Source organism: Anas acuta, chromosome 13 (assembly GCF_963932015.1).
Source record: "Anas acuta chromosome 13, bAnaAcu1.1, whole genome shotgun sequence".
Lineage (NCBI taxonomy): Eukaryota > Metazoa > Chordata > Aves > Anseriformes > Anatidae > Anas > Anas acuta.
This window is the reverse complement of record NC_088991.1, coordinates 8,949,463-8,972,036: the sequence shown is the minus strand read 5'-3', so window position 1 is coordinate 8,972,036 and position 22,574 is coordinate 8,949,463. Positions and strand designations below refer to the sequence as shown.

The 22,574-nt window shown below is 39.6% G+C and overlaps 1 protein-coding gene and 1 long non-coding RNA gene across 8 annotated transcripts in view; one reads left to right on the top strand and one right to left on the bottom strand.

Annotated features, from left to right (window-relative positions):
• The window catches only part of AFF2 (ALF transcription elongation factor 2), a 363,897-nt gene that overhangs the window by 232,773 nt on the left and 108,550 nt on the right, over nucleotides 1-22,574 (top strand). For all 7 annotated transcript variants that reach the window (XM_068697361.1, XM_068697362.1, XM_068697359.1 and 4 more), the window contains exons 6-7: nucleotides 1,396-1,432; nucleotides 1,688-1,739. In XM_068697361.1, coding sequence (XP_068553462.1) covers nucleotides 1,396-1,432; nucleotides 1,688-1,739 — 89 coding nt within the window. The remainder of the gene's footprint in view (nucleotides 1-1,395; nucleotides 1,433-1,687; nucleotides 1,740-22,574) is intronic.
• Nucleotides 15,545-16,663, bottom strand: LOC137863849 (uncharacterized). Its single transcript, XR_011101188.1, has 2 exons — nucleotides 16,488-16,663; nucleotides 15,545-15,805 (listed from the first exon to the last, which is right to left on the bottom strand). It is a non-coding gene; the product is annotated as an uncharacterized lncRNA (long non-coding RNA).

Genomic DNA, 22,574 nt, shown 5'->3' with positions numbered 1-22,574 from the left:
AATTTTGTTTTGCTCTTCTTTTCCTATTGTTTGCTTTGAACTTTTAAGATCCAAATCAAAGTTAATGATTTCTGGGCAAGTTAAATGTTGATTCTAAAATTCTTGACCATATCACTTTAATATAAATCATAAATTAGATTTTTTGAGCTAGCATTTCAGGAAATAAGCACATAAATGTTAGCTAGTTTTACTTCAAAAAAAAAACAACAGCATTGTCTTTTCAGAACATCACCCTAAATCAATTATAGCTAGCCAAATTATAGATCTTAGACATAACATGGCTAGATTTTGCAGCCATATAAACCAGAGACAGGCACTATTAGAAGTTCTCACTTTAACTACAAAACTAAGAATCCTCATGAGAAACATATATAAAAAATGTGATAACAAAGACGGAACCTATCAGACCAATTTATCCCTTTGACATTCAGATTTAAAGTGCCATGTTTACTCTTAGGGCATGATTTACTTCACAAGGGACTGACTGACAGCACAGTACAATATTAGGAACTAATAATGCCCTAAGAGGAAGTGCAGTGAGGGCTTTAATGACTTTAACATCCTACAGAACTAACACTCCCAGCAAAGTAGTGCCTGGCTGTAAGACGATGTTGTAAATAACACCTTAATTTCAAATGATCAAACTCTGCTTGGAAGGAAAACTGATTACAATCACTGTGGACTGTAAAGCCTAGAGAAAAACTAAGGAAGAAAGCACTGTGACATTAAGGGAGCAGCTTAGCTATTGTAAGCCAACAAAAATCCCTGCATTAGCATTCTCGGAGTCACAAGCCAGATTCTTTGCTGGTGTAACGCTGTATTTCCATCGATTTTTGTATGGATTTGGACCAATGTCCATCAGGTGAAGAAATGCCACCTGCGTCTTTATCAAATCCTATGCGTCACAGCCCAAATAAAAACGCTGTTACTATCAGTAAAAGGTTACTGTATTTTCAAGCAATGAGATCAAAAAAGAAAGGCAGTGGTGCTAAATTTAATGCTTTTAAATTTTACATCGTAGATGCCCTATACACACATCCATGGCCAAGCCTGGAACTGGGTAGACCTTTCTTGGTATAAACCATCACATTGACTTTATTTTAAAAAATAGGGGGGAGTGGGGGCATGTAGATTTACAGCAGAAGAAAACAAGCTCTTGGCTGAACTATGAAATTGTCCCTCAGTGGTGCTCTGTCTCCACAGTTGTTTGTGTTTTGTTTTTTTTTTTAAACTAATGTCACTGGTGTTGCCTTAACAATCACATGATTCCTCCCCTGTATCATCTCCTTCCCTGCTTATTTAATGCTAGTGCCCTTCATCTGGCAAGCTCAGATGTATTTTACCTTCTTCATCTCATTTAACTAATGCTGACATTCTGTGTGTTCTTTTTTGTAGGACTCCCAACATCTGACCTCAGGATACAATGTACAAAGTAGGTCTTTATCATCCTGGTCCTAACAGTCAGGGTTGTGTTTTTTTTTTTTCCTGTTTAACATCATTAAAACAAAGGCTAAAAAAAAAATTAATTTCTATGGTGCTAAAGCAGATCAGTTCCATTTTTTATTACATGTTATGCATCATGGCATGTTGTGAAACCAAGTATAATTAGATGGGCTGACAGCTTTGGGTGCATTTTAATTCTACAGTAATCTTTTGACATTTGAAAATGTGTTTCCTTTGTTTGCAGAGTGGAGCGATCCAGCAGGGAAAGTTGCAACTAAGTCAGTGCCACAAAAGTCGTAAGTATTATTATTTCCAGCTTTAAATCTTGTTTTAAATTTATCATAAAGAATGAGCTTATTTCTCCAAAGGTAACTAAAATCTAGCTCCCCTCATAATCTTGTCTTGGTGTTCAGGTGTTCTCAGTAGTCCTTAAAAATTAGCCATAAACCAGTTTTATATCTTCAGTGCCTATTACTGTTTCTTCTTTTTAAGCATTAGCTAAAGAGATATGTATGAAAGATGAGTTTATTAAGCAGAAATAATGCTGATTTTAGTTGTACAACTTGCCAAAATTAAATCACTTTTATGCTTCTCTCATCAGATACTAAGCCTCTTACAATAGAAAATGCAACCCAATGAACAGATGATGCAGGAATTTTAGCATTTATACAGTGAGGAAAAGTTAAATACATAGTACAGAATGATACTACTGGCTGGTGTTGAAAAGTGGGTCTTGAGTTTCATACATTTTGAAACAGCTGAAAATCACAGATGGTCTATAAATATGACAGTTGAAAATTGTGGAAGAGCTAATTCTCCACTGTGATAAACCATTTTTCTTTGGTGCTTCTCTGGTGTTAGACTGCAATAATGTGGCAGTGGGTTGAGGCTGCACTGTTTTCCTACTTCTACCCCAGCATCTCAAAATAATTTACAAGTAGAAATTAATTACTTCGAAAATTAGGTTGTTTTTATACTTACTAAAATATGTGGGTCGGATTTCAATTCAGAGCTGCTATTTTATTTTAGTGTTCAAGAGTCTTAAACTACCAAATGTAGAACTGTAGTAGCTTAACTGAAGTTTGTGTAAATACAATATGTTCATTTACAATGACTTCAAACTGTTTCTGGTGGTTCCTCTTTAATCCAGTAGGGACGTGATTTTAAGTAAAGCCCTATATGGGAAGAAAACTCAATGAGGAGATAGCTACTTCTTTTTTATTTATTTATTTCAATACATGACTTTTTAGTGCAAGTTCATGTACAGTAGAAAGCTTGCTGGAATTCAGTGATGTCTCTGTGACCATGTAAGAGATCTCGGACTAGACTGTGGGTGCCCAGTACATTGATACGTTCACCAGGCTCTGAAGGTCCAGTTCTTTACTCAAAGTCAGTTCATGGAAGTACTCATTCAAATAAGGTTAGTTCCTTGCACAAAGCATTACAAAACTATGTTTAAACAGTTAAATCAGTCTACAATTAGATCTTTTATTATTAAGGTCAAATAAGAATTGGGTAGGAATGCTAGGAATAATTTGCATGAAAAGCATTTGTTTATGAAACTCAGTATGTAATTAGTATCTCCCTTTTGCTATTTTGATTTCTAGTAAGGATTGCTTTTTTTTTTTTTTTTAAAGAAGCTAGCCAAACTAGACCCACTGTTCTTCATAGAAGAATAGCTGCATTCATGTTTCAGAAGATCTAAGTGATCCAAATCTAACATCAAGCACATTCTCTAGTAAAAAAAATAAAAAATATAAAAAAATATTATTACATCTTAAACTGATTTTTCTCCTAAAGCAAGTGTATTTGGACTCCACTGTGAAAAATATTTTAGTGAGTATACTATAAAATACAATATTTCAATAGTTTGTAACCAACAGTAATAGACTTGTCAATCATGGTTTATAGTTATAAGCTGAATTTCAGAAGAACAGTGCTTCAGAGCTCAGTGGTATATAGTGCATTTAATGGGACCAAAGCTCTCTATAGGAAGCCTGATATAAAACCCGAAGACACTGAGTACATTTTATGAACCAGTTGCTCTCTGTTCTGCTGCTTGATCTAAAGTTCCAGTACTATCAATCAGATTTCTGCTGCAATGAACTGCCTTCTTATGGTAGGTGATAGATTTTACACATGAGAGATCAGAGCTGCAATAAAGCTACTTTTATTTTTAGCTTCCAAATGAAGATCAGCTAACCCATTACTATCACTTTTTCTCTTTTACTGCAGAAAAATTGTTAAGGCAGCTTCCAAGAATTTCCATAGGGCTTTGTGAGGTTAGAAGGCAGTCCACTGTGAGACTTGGTATTACGAGGCCAATTTGTTTCTTTAGATCTGCGTGTGCAGTCACCACCATGTTCAATGGGAATTATTGTACTTTATAATGAAATTAAAGCAGAAAGTGGGGCAGAAAGAAATAATGGTGTTAAGTAGTTAGGGCTGGATAATGTGATCCAAATAAACCCTGATAGATTGACAACTCCTGCAGTAATTGTGTATTTTAATAATTTAGTATTTATCAGAATGCAGTTGTATTAGAAAGGGTTTAATCTTTCTAACATTGGGTCATTTCAGGGACATCAGAGTGTATTTGTAAAATTACAGTCCAACTGATCCCCAGTAACATTTTTTGCTACACTGTCAGCCACTCGGCATGATCTCACGGATTTCAAAACTGTATCCCCCACCAATTCCTCATGTGTTTCCTCAATAGGAGGCTGAGATAGTTGGGGTTGTTTGGCCCAGAGATGAGAAAGCTCTGGGGAGACCGAATTTCAACCTTCCAATACGTAAAGGGGGCCTACAAGAAAGATGGAGAAAGACTCTTTGCCATGCTATGTAGCGATAGGACAAGGAATAAATGTTTTAAACTAAAAGAGAGTAAATGTAGATTATATGTAAGGAAGAAATTCTTCACTATGAGGGTGGTTAGACAGTGTAACAGGTTGCCTTGAGAGGTTGTGGATGCCCACCCCTGAAAAAGTTCAAAGTAAGGTTGGATGGGACCTTAAGCAACCTGATCTCCTGGAAGGTGTCCCAGCCCATCACAGGGATTTTGGAACTAGATGACCTTTAGAGGTCCCTTTCAATCCAAACCACTGGGTTTGCTCATCTATATCTATTGTTAGACGTCTTTTTAACATGAACGTTTTCCTAGATATTTTCTAACTTTTTAAGTTTACGTTCAATTCCAGTGAAACTTAACTTATATCGTCTATTTACAGTGACAATCTTATAGATTCCATTGGCAGGATTAGAAATCTGTAGATTCTAGAAAACTCTACAAATTAGAAATTAGTACTAATGTGCTTACGTTCACCGTATTACTGAGTTATGCCACGACTAGTTGAGGCATGTGTGAAGAACAAAGATGCTTTGCCTCCACTATGTATTCTGCTCCAGCAGCCAAGCTGCCTGTACCTCATTATAAATTCAAGTGTAGACACATTGACATCCTGAAAGATCAGGCCAAAGGGATGATGTTGGGATTGCACTGAAGTTCTGCACCTACATTGTACATGAGTGATCAGGAATATTTTAAATAATTCATGTAACTAATATCAGATCTTAATTTCTACTCGAAAGTCTTGAAAATGAGATTTTGAACCACTGGTGTGTATGTAGAGTGTGGTGAATTTCTGTAGCTGAAATAGGTCTGTGTGAAAATATGGCACTCGGCTTCCTTTTTCTCTTTTTTCTTTTTTTAATTTCAAATTCACTGTAAGACTCCATTGGCTGCTGTGCAGTCAGTTTTCATCCAGTCTACTCTGATTAGCTTGTTATGAAGCATAGCAAGTAGGAACAGATAAGGTGTGCAACCAATTGCACTGAGAAGGATTTTCTGTCAACTTCCATGAATTCGAGGGTACATACTTAGCTTGCAACTTAAGTTTCTGTTATATAATTACCACTGCGAGGATGTCATCCTCAAACATCCAGTTCTTTTGTTCTGTTTGGTAGTTAGCATTTGGCCTCAGTCCAGTTGGAAACTACCCAGAACCTTTTTAATCAAGCACATCCTGTGTTTCAAAATCATACTGCAGAGTAGTCTTGGGTAGTTTCCATAAAAGCCTAGCTAAAAAGAAGAATGTAATCATAATGGTATTCTTCCCCTGTCATAAAATGACTTCCTATACTTACTGTATTAATACAGTATTAAAAGGCCCTTCTCATAGGCTCAGAGAACTACCGGAAACCATTAAAAACTTAGAGCAACAAATTTTTATGGATCAGACAAAAACAACTTATTTTATCTTTATAAGGTTTTTGTGATCCATCATACTTAATGATACACAACCTGTGTGGGGGCTAGAGGACAGCTAAATACAGTCGGCTGAAAACCAAAACAAGCAGCTAAAACCTTTTATGTGATATTTCAGCAAGGATTTTTCAAAGGGAGCACACCACTGGCTTCAGCTGGGCCAGGATTTCACTTCACAGCTTTAAAAACATTTCAGTAAATACCAATACTTTTCTAATCCCAAAGATTATCATAGTACTTGATGGAAGTCTGTTTGAAAATGGAAGTATGCTTCTTGACATCTAACTACTTTTCCTAAGTATCTAATGGCTTTTTGGAAGTTCTCCACTGTGTCAGGGATAGCCACCTGGGAACATGCAAACCAAAATTTGGCAGCATGTTCAAGCTATGAATTAAAGGTAATTCACGGTTTGAAATGAATCAGCATGAGGTCCTTATGAAGAGTAATCAGACATCAAGAGGATTTTACACCAAGGATTGTATATTGGATAATGCGACAACGCATAATGTTGTTATTCAGAACGTTCCAATCAAGAAGCACTGATGAATTCTTAACCTTGAAAGGATTCAGTTTTAAAAACCTGGGATGCATTCAATGTTGATGCATTATTTCCCATTCAATAAGATGAACCAAAAACTTGTAAAATTCATCTCCAAGTAGAATTGGAAGAACGTTTCTATTTATGTTTCAACCCTATATATGAGATCCAGTCACAATCCAGCCCAGATGTAACACACTGAAGGAGCTGAGATTTTAGTATTTCTAATTACAGTTTTTAATCGATTGTATTAAAGCACAAGAGTGTCAATTGATCCCACCAGTGTTGATAGCCTGCTTTTTTTTATAGTGTACATTCATTTTCACTTAGTAAGTGTGGCAAGCTTTAATCACTAGACTAAGTACTGCCTGTTTGTTAGAAGTGGGAAGTTCCAAGGATATTCCCTCTGGGTAAACTGGGAAGTCATGAATACAAGCGACTTACACTGCCGTGGACAAATTATGATAAGTGAAACAACACTGGCATGTAATTGGAACTCCATTAATCTTTAGAGAGCTACAGTGCACCATATTAACGGGACAAATAGAAAATGAAAATAGAAGGTCTGTCTGATAAGACATCATTCATCTTTCGTATTTAGTATTTTGTTTTGCTGTTTAGAAGTTAGCTTTGCATCCTCTTGCCCTGATAAGTTCTTACATATTATCACCTGGGACTTGGAGCAATGATAACCAGTCACAACTGTATCATTTTGTTCTTCAGTGCCACAGGCTTCTACTTTTGAGCAAAGTACTAAGTAATTGGAACTAAAACATACAAGCATTTCCTATGGCCAGTTACTTGTAGCAAACTTTCAAGACATTTCAGCTGCTGTTAAATATTTTAAAATCCAGTGTCGTAATTAAAAGCCCTGTATCCTTGAAGATAAGCCCATTACTCAAAATAATTTCTAAATTAGACTTTTAATTTGTTTTCATTATTTAGCTGGCTCACATACAGTTTAACCGCCCTGTCAAAATAAAGTTATTTCCTAATACATTCTTCTCCATGATCTCTTTCTCCTGACATGTTTATAAATCTGTTTAAAAGATTATGTGAACAGAACTAAATTAATTCACTCATATTTTGCTGATCAATGTTGAATAGTTTTTCTTGACTATCACAGACATATAATTACTGCCCTTAAGAATTCCTGAAACAAGCTACCCAACTGCAGTATTGCCAGCATTGATGATTGCAACTCAAATAAGCATTGAAGCATTTCAATTTCTTTTGATGCTATATAAACCCTCATTTAAAAAAAAATAATAAATTTGCCCTAAAAATTGAAATACTTTGTTCTCAAGTAGGATGCATCACAGCCAAATACTATCACTGAACTGTGACCACCAAAGTGTCAGTATTAATAAAGACAGGTAAATGACATACATTTATATGTTTGGGTTCAGGATGCATTTCCCTGTCTGGTAAGTATCAGTTACCATTTTGGAAACCAGTAAGACTGAAAATCTGCCACAAGTTTCCCTGCAGTTAGAGTTTTTCCACAGGCAGCAGCATATGTTGTGCCTTCATGGCTTAAGGCCAGTCTGAAACCGACCTCCCAATTTACATTTCTGTGGGATGGAATCACTTCCGAACTTCAGTGCAACTTCAAACATTCATCTTGAAAAAAAACAAATGCGCTTGGTAAATCTGAACATGTAAATCAGGATAGAGCAGAGAAAGCCACCACAGCCTATACCTCTCCCACCCATTTGTCTTCTGAGCTTCATGCCTGCTGATAAAATGCACATAAACTAATTTCTTGCTTGCTTTCTGGTCACCTTAGTTTGGACATTTTGTTTTAACTCTGCCCTGCCAGTATACCTCAGGTTCAGAATGCAGCTGTTTCTCACTTTTTCTTCCTGTCGCTCTTTCCTCTAGTCACTTTAATTCTTACTTTAATATCTTAGTAGCCTGAGACAAACTGAGAAAAGTGTCACCCAGGTTCATCTGCACCATACTAAAAAATAGTTGTAATCGGAAACGGGTGATAAGCTTGAAAGAAGAATGGGTTTTGCCAGGAAACTTGGCATTTATAATACCAGAATGGGCTTGAAACTCTCAATTTGTGTCCTAAATATCCTAGGTAAGACTAACAACCACTTCTTGTAATATCACAACTTAATCCTTTGCATCTTTCCTCTGAATTCCTCTGACAACCCCAATAATCCACCACATTTTTCTCAGCTTTACACTGCCTATCCAGAGCAACTTATATTGCTACCATTATCCTTTGGACGGAGGGCTCTGCAGGGCTCCAAACCCTATCAATTTTCTGGCCAGAGGGCTTATTTTTTATGAAGTAAAGTTCTCACAACACCCCATGGGGCTAGGCCACACTCACTGCATTATCCAGTCTTGGATAGCCCTCAGAGCCACAGATTCAGAATGTATTTACCTTACAACATATAGGCAAATGACAAAAAATAAAATATTCCACACTGCTGTGCTAATTACTGTTCTGAGTTCCTGGAGGAAGAGCTGCTTCTCTTGCCTGTGCCCGTGCACCTTGGAAAAACACATTTTGAGACTTTCCTAATGCTGCTACCATGGCTTCATGAAGATATGATGTAGCCCTTGAGGAAGAGAAAGATCTCTATAGCCTTACCCCAGCAGGTGCAAACTGATTGTTTAATTGAAATCCATGTTGCAAAGAACATGGGATGGGTCTAGAAAACTGGCAAATCTAAAGTTATTTCTTAATTTCCACAGGAGCTTTTTATCCTTCAAGATACAAATAGCATAATAATAATAATAATAATAATAATAATAATAATAATAATAATAATAATAATAATAATAATAATAATAATGTGAAGGTAGTTGAGCTTAGCTTTCAGGAAGTTGTCCCTTACTGAAAGTCTTGTTTACTCAAAAAAAATTCACAAAAAGATCTTCCCAGAATTTGAAAGAAAGATGTTGACTCATGTACCTTGTATCGACAAGGAAGGCTTCAGTGCAGCTGTCAGGCTCATCTGAGTCTGTAAAAGTAGTAAATACCTCCAGTAATGAGGGGATTGCTTTCACAACTACCTGCCTACCTGTTACACTTGATTTGAGTGTTTGCTTCTTCGATATCCCTGATAAGTTACATACACTGAACTGCGTTTTGAGGACATACATGTGCTTTTCTGAAGAGAAGAACGTGAATCTGTGCTGCCCATTTTTGATTTAGCATGAATTTCAATAGCTCCAAAAAAAATTGGAAGGCTTATACAAATCATATAGCTTCAGGTCTGACTGTGTGCTAGACTGGAATTTTTGGTTAGGTCAGACCTTTATCTCAACTTCTTTTTGTGGCTCTTTATGGGGAGATTGAAGAGGAACTGAAACTGGTGACCTGTCTTGACCTTTAGTACTGGATTAAAATTCCAACTTGCTGCCATGGCAACGGGGCCTTGAAAATTAGATCCTGACAGAAGCAGGGAGAAACTTAAAACTGCAACTGCGGCACTGAACTGAAGAAAGGTTGCTTACAATTGTCAGTGACAGGCTCTTAATTGAAATAATCTGCTTTTCCTTGTACTTAACGAAAAAATAAGGAAGAGTGAAATGAGAAGAACAGAAAATTGTCTTGATTGTTTTAGGCAAAAATCTGCTGCGATACAAGGCCAAGCACATGCTGCAGCATCCAGCACCACCAGGCTCTGATATCAGAGGTGGCAGCAATCGAACCTATGTGGTAAGAAGGGACCCAGACATGCACTCATAAAGGGCTAAACCACCCAGACCAGACCGCTAGCAGGAGCCAGACAGTGGCCAGTGTTAAATCACAGGTTAACTTTCTTTCTTTTCTCCTTTAACCTGACACCAGAGATCAAAAGAGACATCACAGTGTTGTGTCTGACTCCCAGGATCCATGCAATTATCTGTTCTGTAAATGTTAAGGAATAAACATAAGCCAAATAGTGCTATTTCAGATCAAGTGTGATAAAAGTTACTCATTTTCCAATCTAATCAATGCAACAGTCAGACAGAGATAATAATGCAAGTCTTCACTGCGAAAGGAGGTTGTTTTTCTTCCCATAAAGAGCAAAATGCAGTTGTAACCTGAAGGGAGAAGGTGCTAAGGGTCACATAAGGGATTTCCTGCTCCTTTTGCACTTGATCCAGGAATCCTCCTCATCCTCAAACCTAATAATCTTGAATATTGGGTTGTAGCACCTTCCTGTGTCAACCTGTGGCTTTGCCAAAACACTGGAGGATCCTGAGGATGCTCCAAGGCCCCTGCTCCCCTTCTCATGGTGAGGAGTGACCAGACACAGGGGCATGATGCCTCCTACCAGCCCCTCTCCGTAAAGTCCCTGTAGGAATTGCCATCTTCTTTATTAAAAAATAAAAAATAATATTAAAAAAATCTCATAGAAGTGCATAGGTTTTACATACCAGATAAAGGAGTTTTTTAATGGGCAAATAGGGTTGAATTAGATTAGATCTCTGTATAGCTAGAAAACTGCTGCAGAATCAGAATGGATTATATAGCTACTGTGTGTAGGGCTAACAACTATAGGTAGATGGCATTAAATTTTTGGAAGAGATAGTTTTGTCAAAGCTTAATTTCCACATACTGCAAAATCCTAAAACTGTGTTTAGAGTCTGAGTTCAAGTAGAAGGCATGCACATAAAAATAATTCCTTTAGTTTTCTTTAGACTGTACTACCAATGTATTAGATTTTTTGCATATTGGTGTATTGTGTGATTATAGGATCAGAGGAAAAATTACAGGTGTTCACAACCACAAAATTTTGGTTAATATGTTTTTGTAACATTTATTGTGTGGTTTAGAGATAATGGTTATCGCTAATACTTTCCATTTTCAAGAGCAGATGACCATTAGCTAAGTGCAGGTTGCATTGAAATAATACATTATAATCTCATCTTAACAAAACACTGATTTCTGGAGTAGACTATTGACATGATACATAGTAGAAAGCAGGTGGGTAGATGAGCAATGTTCTAACAAAGGGAAATAAAATCCACTTAACATTTCCCAGCCTCTGAGTTATGTGTTTCAGTAATGTCAGACAGTTAAAAATAGAGGCCATTCATTTGAAATTTCAAGTGTCAAATTAGTTCCTAGAGTAAGTTAGTTATTTCAATGGAGTTACAGTCAGAGATGAATTTGGCCCATCCCAGTGTACACTTGCCACTGTTACCATTTCTTACAAAAGCACCACTAATTCTGCCTTTAATTACTGTCAGACTGTAATATAGAGCCCTAGAGTATCTGGCAATAAACTTGTTTTGCCAGGGGGGAAGGTAAAGAAACATTTAAATAGGTTTTTAAAATAAGCATGAAGTCTCTGAAGATGTACTGTTGTAGTATAAGCTGTATATCAAAATATATAAGCATCTAGTTGTAACAATGGCTTTGTAAACACATTACCGAGCAAACTATGAAAAGTAATCCACCAAGGGGCTGTTTCCCTAACTCATAAGCACTAAGTTAAGAGACCAGTGCCATAAAGTAGATATGTGCTGTTAAAAAATACTTCCTTTTTTTTGTGAGATTATTTTGTTTTAAGCCCAATGGATGATTCCCTTTTATTTTTAGATGTGTATATTTTTATGCTTGGAAATACCTGTATTTAAGGAAAAAAGTCAGACATTCTTGTAAAGGCCATGAATAATTCATTAATATGTGAACAGGGTGCAAATGATGTTAAAGGGTGGCTGGCATCATAGTGCTGACATGCACCTCACATGGGCAGAGTGGCAGTGGTGTCATGCAGTCCTACCACAACTACTCCCAAGCTGTTTGTGCAATTACCATATTGTTGTGTATAATGAAAAAGTCTTCATACTGTCATTGCTTTCAGCAGCCTGCAGGCATGGCCCGAGGAGCAATTGGAGCCCACCTCCCAGGGCATGCAGAGCCTCCTTGCTCCCAAGACCTATGATGGCTTGGTGAGCTTCCAGCTGCTGCAGGGCAGCCTCACCACAGCAGGGCTGCAGGCTGCTTACCCAGGCTGCATGCATGCTTAGGTACTACAGCAGTTTTGGAGGCCATGTTTTCCAAATAATCCTGGCACAGCTGTCGATCAAATGTGCACATCGCATGCCTCTGTGTCCCCACCCCAAACCAGTTCAGAGCAGCCTGCTGCAATATAGAGAAGGCATGAGGTAAGCCATCGCATGGTATGAGTCCTTCTGATCTCATGTTTGCATCTTGCCTCATGCCTGGCTAAGAAGCCTTCCCACCGTGCCATGTTCCTGGATAATGTCAAGAAGGGAAGGGGGATCACAACCAGAGTGTGATCTGAATTCTGGGTTGATGAGGTTTTTTGCATTTACCCACTGCATCTTCAAAGCAAACAGCAATATTGCTGATGACTACAAGGGGAGTTTGCTCAGACAGTGTGCAGCTTACTCTCGGAGGGATTTTATTCAGGAAATTGCAAAACTTGAGTAAGAGAAGGTGTTAAGTGAATTATATACAAACTGGATATGGAATTAATCTGCCAGAGCCAAAAACCAGTAAAAGCACATGTATTGCCAATTGCCATCATTTTTTGCAATTTTGCAAATTGTGCAGCTATACAAATATTGAGCTAAAAAAAACAGTGTTACATTCGTTTTCCAAAATACAGAATTTGTTATGCTAGTTTGCTTTAGTTGGTGTTGCAAGCTATTGTTATTATTATTAATGGACTAGTGAATTAAAAAAAACTACCCAGAGATTGATATAGCTTAGATCCTTGGTAATATATGGTACACAACTCAGACTGATTAATATCAGTGAGAGAGCATTCATTGATTTTGTTCGCTTCATCTCAACCAGTAGAAATAGTAACTGTTTAGGGGACCGGTGAAAATTTGTGTAGTTGAAATCTCAGTTATGACTGGTCATGGTGCTGTTCTAAGATATAACAGGAGATTGAGGCGGTTCAGAAGAATGAGCACTGTGCCTGGGTATGAAGATTTTGAAGGATTCATTTATTAGTATAACAACTTGGCATTTCAGCATTGTTGTTTATTTTGTAAAGATTTAAGGCTTTAATAAGCAGCTGTTCATGTGTAGTAACTTTTTTAAAAAGTCCATTCTGCTAGGTAAAATGTCTTCACGTGTTGTCTATACAACACGCACCATGCATCATATTAAAAGAAGAATAAAGCAAACACAATGAATCTGTTAAATCGTAATGGCTCCCAATCGTGACAAATTTGCAGATTAAAGCTCATTGAATACACATTTAAATGATAGATGATAATGGCTTGGAAAGAGCCATTATGATCTGTTTCATCAATAATCCACATTTTTTTGCCTTGTAACTACACCAAGGATGAACATAATGGATAGTGCCTGATGAAAAAAATATTTTGTTTATGGAAGAGAATCAGAGAAAAGAAATTCTCAGATTAACAAATTTAAGTGGTTGTTACTGTTTGTTTATATTGTTTATACATGACAGGTTTTTCCCATTATTAATATTAATCATTTACAGCTCCAGAGTTTGTACTCAGAAAAAAAGCATGTTTAGTCTTAATATCCCTCAAACTGCAGTTTATTTCACTGAGTTTTGGAAAGAGTAAGTAAACAGAATGAAGAAAGGATGTCAAATGCTTAAGGTTTTCTGCTGTGGATTGTTCAGCACTCATGAGCACCCAGTCCCACAAAGTTGTGAGCAGCGTTCAGTGGGTTTGTGACAAACTTGTCATGTTTCCCATGCAGAAACACATGCTCATTTGCTTAATTTACTGTGTGCTGGGATTTGTTGTGCCTGCCCAGGACAGCCGACAGGGTACTCAAGCAGTTCCCAAGTGCATTCAGTTCAGTCCAGATGCTGTTGATGTGTTTCAGCACTCAAGTGCATGCACGTGTGGAAGACCTGATGGGATTTTGTTGTCAGAAACTTCAAATTGTGCTGAAACAAAAATTTCCTGCTGAAAAAAAAAAAAAAAGAAAAAAAAAAGAAAAAAAAAAGAGGAGAGATAACGGTAGACCCAAGTGTTCTATGTTACTAACTCTTAGGTGTAATCTCAGGTGCAAATGTGTGTGTGATCTCCTGTCTGGGTTAGGATTTCAGTTGTAAGTGCCTTCTAGGACTGAGTTCCTAAAGGCCATTTGTTAGGCAGCAGCAAAACACTCCTTGGTGTAAGGGATGACAAAGAGCATCTTTGTGGGTTTTGTGTTGTTTTCTTAGAGCATGGTACTAATGGAAAAAGACTATCTAGTGTTTTTTGTCTTTTTGTTGCCATGCATTCAGATCAGTCCCCAAGGCATTTAGATCATAGTCAGTGACAGTCTGACAGAAATTCTGACTGAAAATTAGAGGTTAATTTAAAGCTGAAATTTGTCAAATTAAGCCCACATTTTCATTTGCAACATTCAGAAGTTAAATCTGATGCAAATATGAACTGTGGTGGATTCATTTGTTTTACTGTGTTTCTGGACAAATTGAATGATTTAACAGTAGAGTGCGATCCTAGTGTACTTACCCGCAATAAGTCATCCCAGTCAAGTAACTAGGGTCATTTATCTGAAGGACATGAAGGTCCTCTTTAAGAACCACATTCCCCAAGTACTTCTGGGCATTTTCTGTTTTCTGGTAACATACCATTGCAGCTTAGTGCGGCGGAGCCATTTAACAACAAACAAGACTGCTGGTATGTCATCTGAGAAAAAAAGAGCAAGATCCAGTTGTAGGGCTTAGATAGCCCTCTTAAAACCATCCACGATTTAGGTAGTTCTCTTCAAAAAAAAAATTACTTGTTATTTCGATCTTTGATGTGTAGCACACAACTCCCACCATCCACCCTAGCTATTTTCACTAGGAGCTAAACACTTCAAGTGGCTGTTATCTCTGGCATTCTCTATCTGCAACAATTCTATATTAATAGCATCCCTTACTACACAATGTTTTGAATTATAGAAGAGCAAGTAGAGGGCTTTTAACTTTGAACACATGCTTTATGTAAATACTCAAGTGAAACATAAGCTCGCAATGAATTTTTGTAGCCCTTCTCCTGAAAGCTGAATGCCAGGACGGTCCTAATGCCCATGCCAGAGCCTCTGAGGCTGGGATGATGTGCAGAAGTCCCCATGAGGGTGAGAGCTGTGAGGACAGAGGTGGTATCACCCTGCATTAGAGCTCCCTATGCTCTAATGCTGGGGAGCTGGCACATCCACACAGGCCATGGCAGAAGGCCTCTGGGGTTGCCAGTGTAATGCTCCCCAGTGCTGAAGGGCTCATGAAGCAGGGCCGAGCGCTCTGATGCCTCCTGAGCTGGCACCAGTTAGATCATCATTGTTATAAGTTGCCCCCGTAATTAATTTTCAGAGAGCATTGCATTAATAATAGAAAGGAATTTATTGAGTAAGCAACAGCAAGCAAAACAGCGCTGGGCGGCCGGGGAGTCTCAGCTCCGCCAACGGCGCGCACCTCACCCCCCCCAGGGTCCCTTTTTATATCTTGGTGATTTCAGGATTACGCAGCACGTCCGGGTATGTTCTGCGACTGCGCGCACTGTTGCTAGGGGGTCGTCTCTGTCCCTCTGGTGGTCGTGAAGATGAAGGCCGTAGTCTTCCTCGGCGTTGTGGTTCAACTTCTTTCTTTATTTGGTCATGTTGGCCCAGCGTGAGACAGGAAGGCAGGGTGTTGATACACTAGTTTAACAACTTATCAGAAAATGGTTACATGAACTTTGCAGCTGTGTTTTCTGAACAAAAGAGGCTACTGAGATGTAGAAGGAGGGAAGGGGAGAGGATTCTTTTTTTGTTACATTAAGCAATGGAATTTTCATAGTGTCTAGCTAAGCATTATACAGCTCCTTACTTCAGCAGGAAACCTTCGCAACACCTGCTCCTCAAATAAAACTCTTTGTTTTATAATACAAAGGACAATGAACAAACATCTATGGTGTATGTATTACAATCCCTCCTTTTTCTTTTAGTTACTCATTTTGTTCATTGAATCTCTGCAATGCTTGACTACTAAGAACTAATGTTTCCTCGATTTCTTCGTTAGTACTTACTGGCTCATATTTGGCACGTATAAGCATTAGATGTGCCGCTTCTAAACGACCTTTTACAATCGCAATCAATTTATTAAAAATACATGGTCCAAAAGTTAGTGCTATTATTAAGAACAACAAAGGTCCTGTTATTGTTGATAATAAAGTAGTAAGCCAAGGTGAATAATTAAACCAAGATTCGTACCAGCTCTGTCGGGCTTCATTCTCCCGTTTCCTTTTTTTTTCAACCCTTTCCTGGGTCTTGCCATTGTATCTCTTACCTCTCCAGTGTGATCAGCATACACACAGCATTCCTCTTTCGGGGCTGCACACAGCCTGTCCTGTTGTAAAAAAAATACCAAATCTAATCCCCTATGATTTTGTAACACTACCTCTGAAAGCAACCTGATAGATTTTCCAGGGCCGAGATGGATTGTTCAATTTGGGTCAGGTCCTCGTCCACAGAAGGAAGTAAATTCTTGATTTTGTTTAACCAATGAGGCTACCCTGGTTCCCACTCCAGCTCTTCCCAGGATTATTAGGGTGGCCAAAGTTAGAGCCGTGAATGGTTCCCATCTTTCCAGATGATGACTTTCCACTGTGTCTGGGTGTACATATAATCCTCAGAGTGGTATAGAATCCTTGGTATAATTATCACCTGTATACAGAAATCACGAGATGCATTAAAGAGTTTTAGTGATAGACAAGGAGTTACGCCCACTCACGAACAAACCCACCTAGCGTTGTTGGCTGAGATTAACCACTCGGCTGATTGTTTTCCATTCTCCGTGATATTGCATAGGTGACACTTCCCACTAGGAACCATGCACACACACCTACCACCTCCAGTGACTTGTGTTAGTGTTACCCTTATGTCTTTTCCCAACTGTAATGTAGAGGGCTGTTCTCGTTTGTGCGGGAGGGCTCCCCAGGATTCCCGATAGCATCATAATATGAAGGCCTTATACTAAAGCATAATCAACAATGTTTTGTTACATTTGGGTTTGTTTTGTTTAATAATTGGTAGCTGGCATTCATGACCCCCCCATATGTTATTCTCAGCTATGATATCATTCTCAGCTTTACCTGAGCTCGTAGGGCTGCCGAGGGTTGGAAGTGCAGTATTTTCCGCAGGCTGGATTCCCTGGACATTTTCTGACAATATCTCATTTGGTCCTACTGCCTGGGGCCTATCGGCATCCTCCTTTTTATTAGCACGAGTCCTCCCCTCTCTGTTCTGTGTTTGTAAAATCTGACACCTTACATTTTTCCTAGTACCCAGCTAGTATCATCCAAGTTTGTTATATTTATATATAGAACCTTGCAAATTTCTTTATTTCCATGGAAGGTTCCTGTATACCCTATACCATGCCCTCACCACCTGTAACGGGGACCTGCTTGTTGGTTACAACCTTGCGGCCCATATCCCACTTGTAAGAATTTATTCCGACCAGCCCCGAGTGTCCAGTCCATAGCAATGGTTTCACACTCCCACTATGCACAATAATACATGTTCGGGTAATTACAGTACCCCTTTCCTGGGTTAGAACTTGGGCAGAAATAAAATCCTGATCGGTTAAAGCATGGCTGCACTGACACCAGGTCACATAATGTGATGCGAAAACTGGGAGCACCCGCTGTCGTTGTTTGCTGGATGACGAATTGATCCTTCCATCTGATCAAGCTCCATTTAAAAGGCTGATGGGGATGCGCAGACCCATAGCTGACCAAAACGATGATACTGACTCCCATGTATCGTAGGAGGTGGTTGGAGCCCATCTAAATTGTCGGCCCCTCAGTCCCCCACCGTTTTCACTTCTCTGCCTCGCTTGTCAGTTCGGTTGCAGCGAACTACAAGGTATTGGTTCTTCTTGGCAGCAGCAGTGTTCTTCAGGGGAACCTACTAGGGAGCCTTTGAAACAGGGCCTCCTCCCCTTCCCACGATACACAGATAATATAAAATACTTATCAAGTCCGTCTTAGTGTCAGCTTCAAGTCGTCAGGGCCTGGAGCTGCCTCCCATTTACCTTCCCGGATTGGTCCTTTCACACGGCTGGCATGCGTCCATCCTTTCTCCGCAGTTCGAACAGCCGTTTCTGTGGTAAGCAAAACAACATAGGGGCCTTCCCCATCGTGGTGTTAAAGCAGTCTCTTTCCAAGTCTTAATTAGAATTGAGGGTGATCAAGTGGCAATTCCAAGTCATAGGGTATACCATATAGCATTTCAAAAGGAGAAATTCCTACATCAGTTCTGGGCTGTGTCCATATGTTTAACAGTGCAAGGGGTAAGCATTTTACCCAAGAAGCCTTAGTTTCCAGCACAAGTTTTGTTAGTTGTTTCTTAATTTCACCATTCATTCACTCTTCCTTTCCAGAAGAGGAGGGGTGCCAGGGGCTGTGAAAATCCCACTCAATCTCTAAGTCCTGCTTTAATCCTTGCAGTAAAGCTTTACACCCATTCAGTCACGTGGTCAATTAGGACAAACAAGTAACTCAGTAAAGTCTACCTGGATACTTTGGGAAGGTCAAAGCCCTGGCTCCCGTCCCCCTCTAGATAGGTTACAGAAGACCTTTTTATTTACCTTTTGACATATAGTACATCCTCTGCATGTGTGCTTCTCTAAAGTATATATATTCCTACATAGACATGCTTTCTTAGAACAACATCACACATTGCTTGCACCTCCCAATGACTCTTCTGATGTAAAACAGTTAATATTTGCCTCATTATCACTTTATTCAGCATTTCTCTCCCATCAGGGAGTATCGATTTTCCTTAAAATGATCCACATATTTGTAACATTAATACCTCCTTGGGAGGTTGTAATTGCTCCAAAATCTTTTTTAGAATTTACCCAAATAGATAGGTGGCCCTGTAAACTTCTGAGGTAAAATTGTCCACCTATATTGTTGCTTCCGCCTCCATTTCAGGGTCTTTCCAATCAGAGGTGAATATACATGTATGTTTGCTCTCAGGGCCAGAGAGCACTGCATTAATAACACTGTTTTTCCAGTCTAACAATTTACTAGTTGAATGCCCAATTTAATCATCAACTCCCTTCCCAACAAGTTAGTCCTTGCCTTGGATACATACAATAATTGCCCAGTGATCATTTTATCCCCTAGTCTCAGCTTGGTATCCCCCAAAAGTGGCACTGTTATCCCAGTCCCTTCTACCCCCATCACATTTAGGGTTTCATTAGTTAATTTAATCCCTGATACTTTACAAGTAACAGCAGTTGGGAGAGCGAGAAACCCCCCCGCAGACACCAAAGTCAGTGCAGAAGGAGGGGGAGGAGGCACTCCAGGCGCTGGAGCCGAAGCCCCCCTGCGGCCGCTGGAGAGGCCCCTGGTGGAGCAGGCTGTTCCCCCCTCCCCGATGCTTGGGAAACTGAACAAACACCACAGCAAATATGCAAATATACCAAAACTTCTAGACTGTTACTTAGATAATGCCTACATCACCTTTCCCTGCTCATTCAACTTCGAATACCTTTAACACTTTCAACAAACCTTTTAACACTTCCTTTATCTTTCTCTAGCCTTTACTTTTCTAATGCCAACATCAAAGGCTCAGTCAGGGGCCAACTTAATTCCATACCTTTTCCCTCCAAGATGCTGAAACAACCTCAATATACAACATTTCATCCTGTTTTCCTTCTTTCCACAAAAACAACATTGACCGTAATATGGTGTTATAATTAATACTTCCATTTAAGGGCCACTCCGCTCCATCCTCTAGTTTATAAAGTGGCCACCATTGATCACAATATTTGATAAGGGTTCTTTTACTCTCTGTACCCTCTCATCCCACTATATCCCTCCAATGTGTTAGTATACATCCTAGGAGGCTTTTCCTCAGGATTTCTTTGCTTTGAACTTTTCCTATTGTAATCTACAGTGGTTAATATTCCACCGTTTTCCTAGAAGCTCTTTACTAGTCAATCCCAATCCCTCCAAAATCCACAATATATAGATACACAAGTAAAATCAGACCACTGTAAATTAATTGCCTGTAGACAATTACACTGGAAACATTTAAACCTGATGAACCGATAATATGCCTGGGAAAATTTTGTTCCCTTAAACATACACCTCACTGGCAGTTCTTATATTTTCATATTTACATATTAACACAGGTATAAAAGAACACTTTAACAAAAATGCCCGGGCTTTTATATATACAATATGCAATGTACAGTTATTATTCCAGTTAGAATTATTCCTCAGCAGCTGGAAACATTATGCCAGTTGCCATTAAAGCTCGCTTACCCTCCTCCTGTCTTTCTTAAAATCTCGGACGTCCCCGGAGTTAATGGGGATGGCCACATATTCCTAGTCACTGGTCCCTGAACGCTAGAGTCAGAGTCGCTATCAGAGTCTCCCTGGGATTGTGGATTAGGAAGCCCGGGAGTCGGAGGGGCTGCAGATGGTGGTGGTGAAATATAGGGAGGCAGTGGGGCTGGGGTCTCTAATTCTCGGTTTTTCTTGTGCCTCCCATTCCCTCCTTTTTCTTTTAGAGGATATAAATTGGCTCGAGTTTCCGAGCTGATCCACAAATGTGCATATTCACTTTCTTCCAAACTAAAAAGTTCCTTTGAGTTTACATAAATATTTAGGGCCTGGCAAACCCAATCTTCAAAGGACCCAAATACAGGCCAGTAAAGGTGGTCTCCTCGAATCTGTTTACCACCCCAAACTTCAACACAATAATGTATCATTTTTACTTTATTGCTTCCCCGCCTAAAAGGGGAATCCTGCCAATTTTTAATCATTAATCCCAGGGTAACCTAACATCAGACGTTACCCTGCCCATGGGACCAGAAGGCTTACTCTTCTTCTGTCCCATCTTCTGGAGCGCCTTCACACACACACACACAAATCGCTTCCCCCTTTTCATGGCCCAGTCCCTCGCGGGATGTGGGAACCGCACTACCGAGGGGTCCGCACTCGCTTCGTCCGCAATTGGACGTCTCACAACGCTATGCTCCAGGATACCCAACCCCAACCGAACGGATCACCGGCCTATACTTACTCACTCCTGAGTCTTCGTTCGGTCTTCGTGCACAAAGATTACTAGGGGTTGCCGGCTTTATTTGCTTGCTGCCGAATTTAGGGTTCGTCGGTGAAGGATTTGAATGAAAGTAGTCCTAGCGAAGGCCGCTGAAATCAGCGGGGCGCCCCCTCCGAAGGTCTTTCAATCAGATTGCCTTCATCCGAGTCACGGCACCAAATTTGTTATAAGTTGCCCCCGTAATTAATTTTCAGAGAGCATTGCATTAATAATAGAAAGGAATTTATTGAGTAAGCAACAGCAAGCAAAACAGCGCTGGGCGGCCGGGGAGTCTCAGCTCCGCCAACGGCGCGCACCTCACCCCCCCCAGGGTCCCTTTTTATATCTTGGTGATTTCAGGATTACGCAGCACGTCCGGGTATGTTCTGCGACTGCGCGCACTGTTGCTAGGGGGTCGTCTCTGTCCCTCTGGTGGTCGTGAAGATGAAGGCCGTAGTCTTCCTCGGCGTTGTGGTTCAACTTCTTTCTTTATTTGGTCATGTTGGCCCAGCGTGAGACAGGAAGGCAGGGTGTTGATACACTAGTTTAACAACTTATCAGAAAATGGTTACATGAACTTTGCAGCTGTGTTTTCTGAACAAAAGAGGCTACTGAGATGTAGAAGGAGGGAAGGGGAGAGGATTCTTTTTTTGTTACATTAAGCAATGGAATTTTCATAGTGTCTAGCTAAGCATTATACAGCTCCTTACTTCAGCAGGAAACCTTCGCAACACCTGCTCCTCAAATAAAACTCTTTGTTTTATAATACAAAGGACAATGAACAAACATCTATGGTGTATGTATTACAATCATGAGCTAAAAATTACTTTACAACACACCATGACACAGTGGAGGCATGGCCTTAACTCTTTGGAGGCGTGAAGACCAAGTATGAGGCCTGCACACACTGAGAGCAGAGTTGGGCCCTGTGTTTTGATAACCTGGTCGCTCCATGTGTGGCCTGCTCCGGTCTCCCAAATCCCCCTGCAGTCACGTGGGGTGCTGTTATGGCCAGGCTAATGACTTCAAAACTTCTCATTAAATATTCCTCTTGGCAAAGTTTGGTTCGTAGATGCTCTCCAGGGGGGTCAGTCCTGAGTGTTAAAAAAACAGCTCTATTTTTAGGCTTTTTTCCATAATAAGATTTTCTCAAATGACTTGCTGCAATAAATGGGTCTTTTTAAATTTGAAAAGTTCAGTTCTAAGTTCAGAGGTAGCCCTCGGGCACTGTGGTGGAAGATCCTTGTACATATTACAGAGTGATTATTGACAGAGTTTAACTTTATTGACCCTGCTCTCCTAATTCCTAACAAAT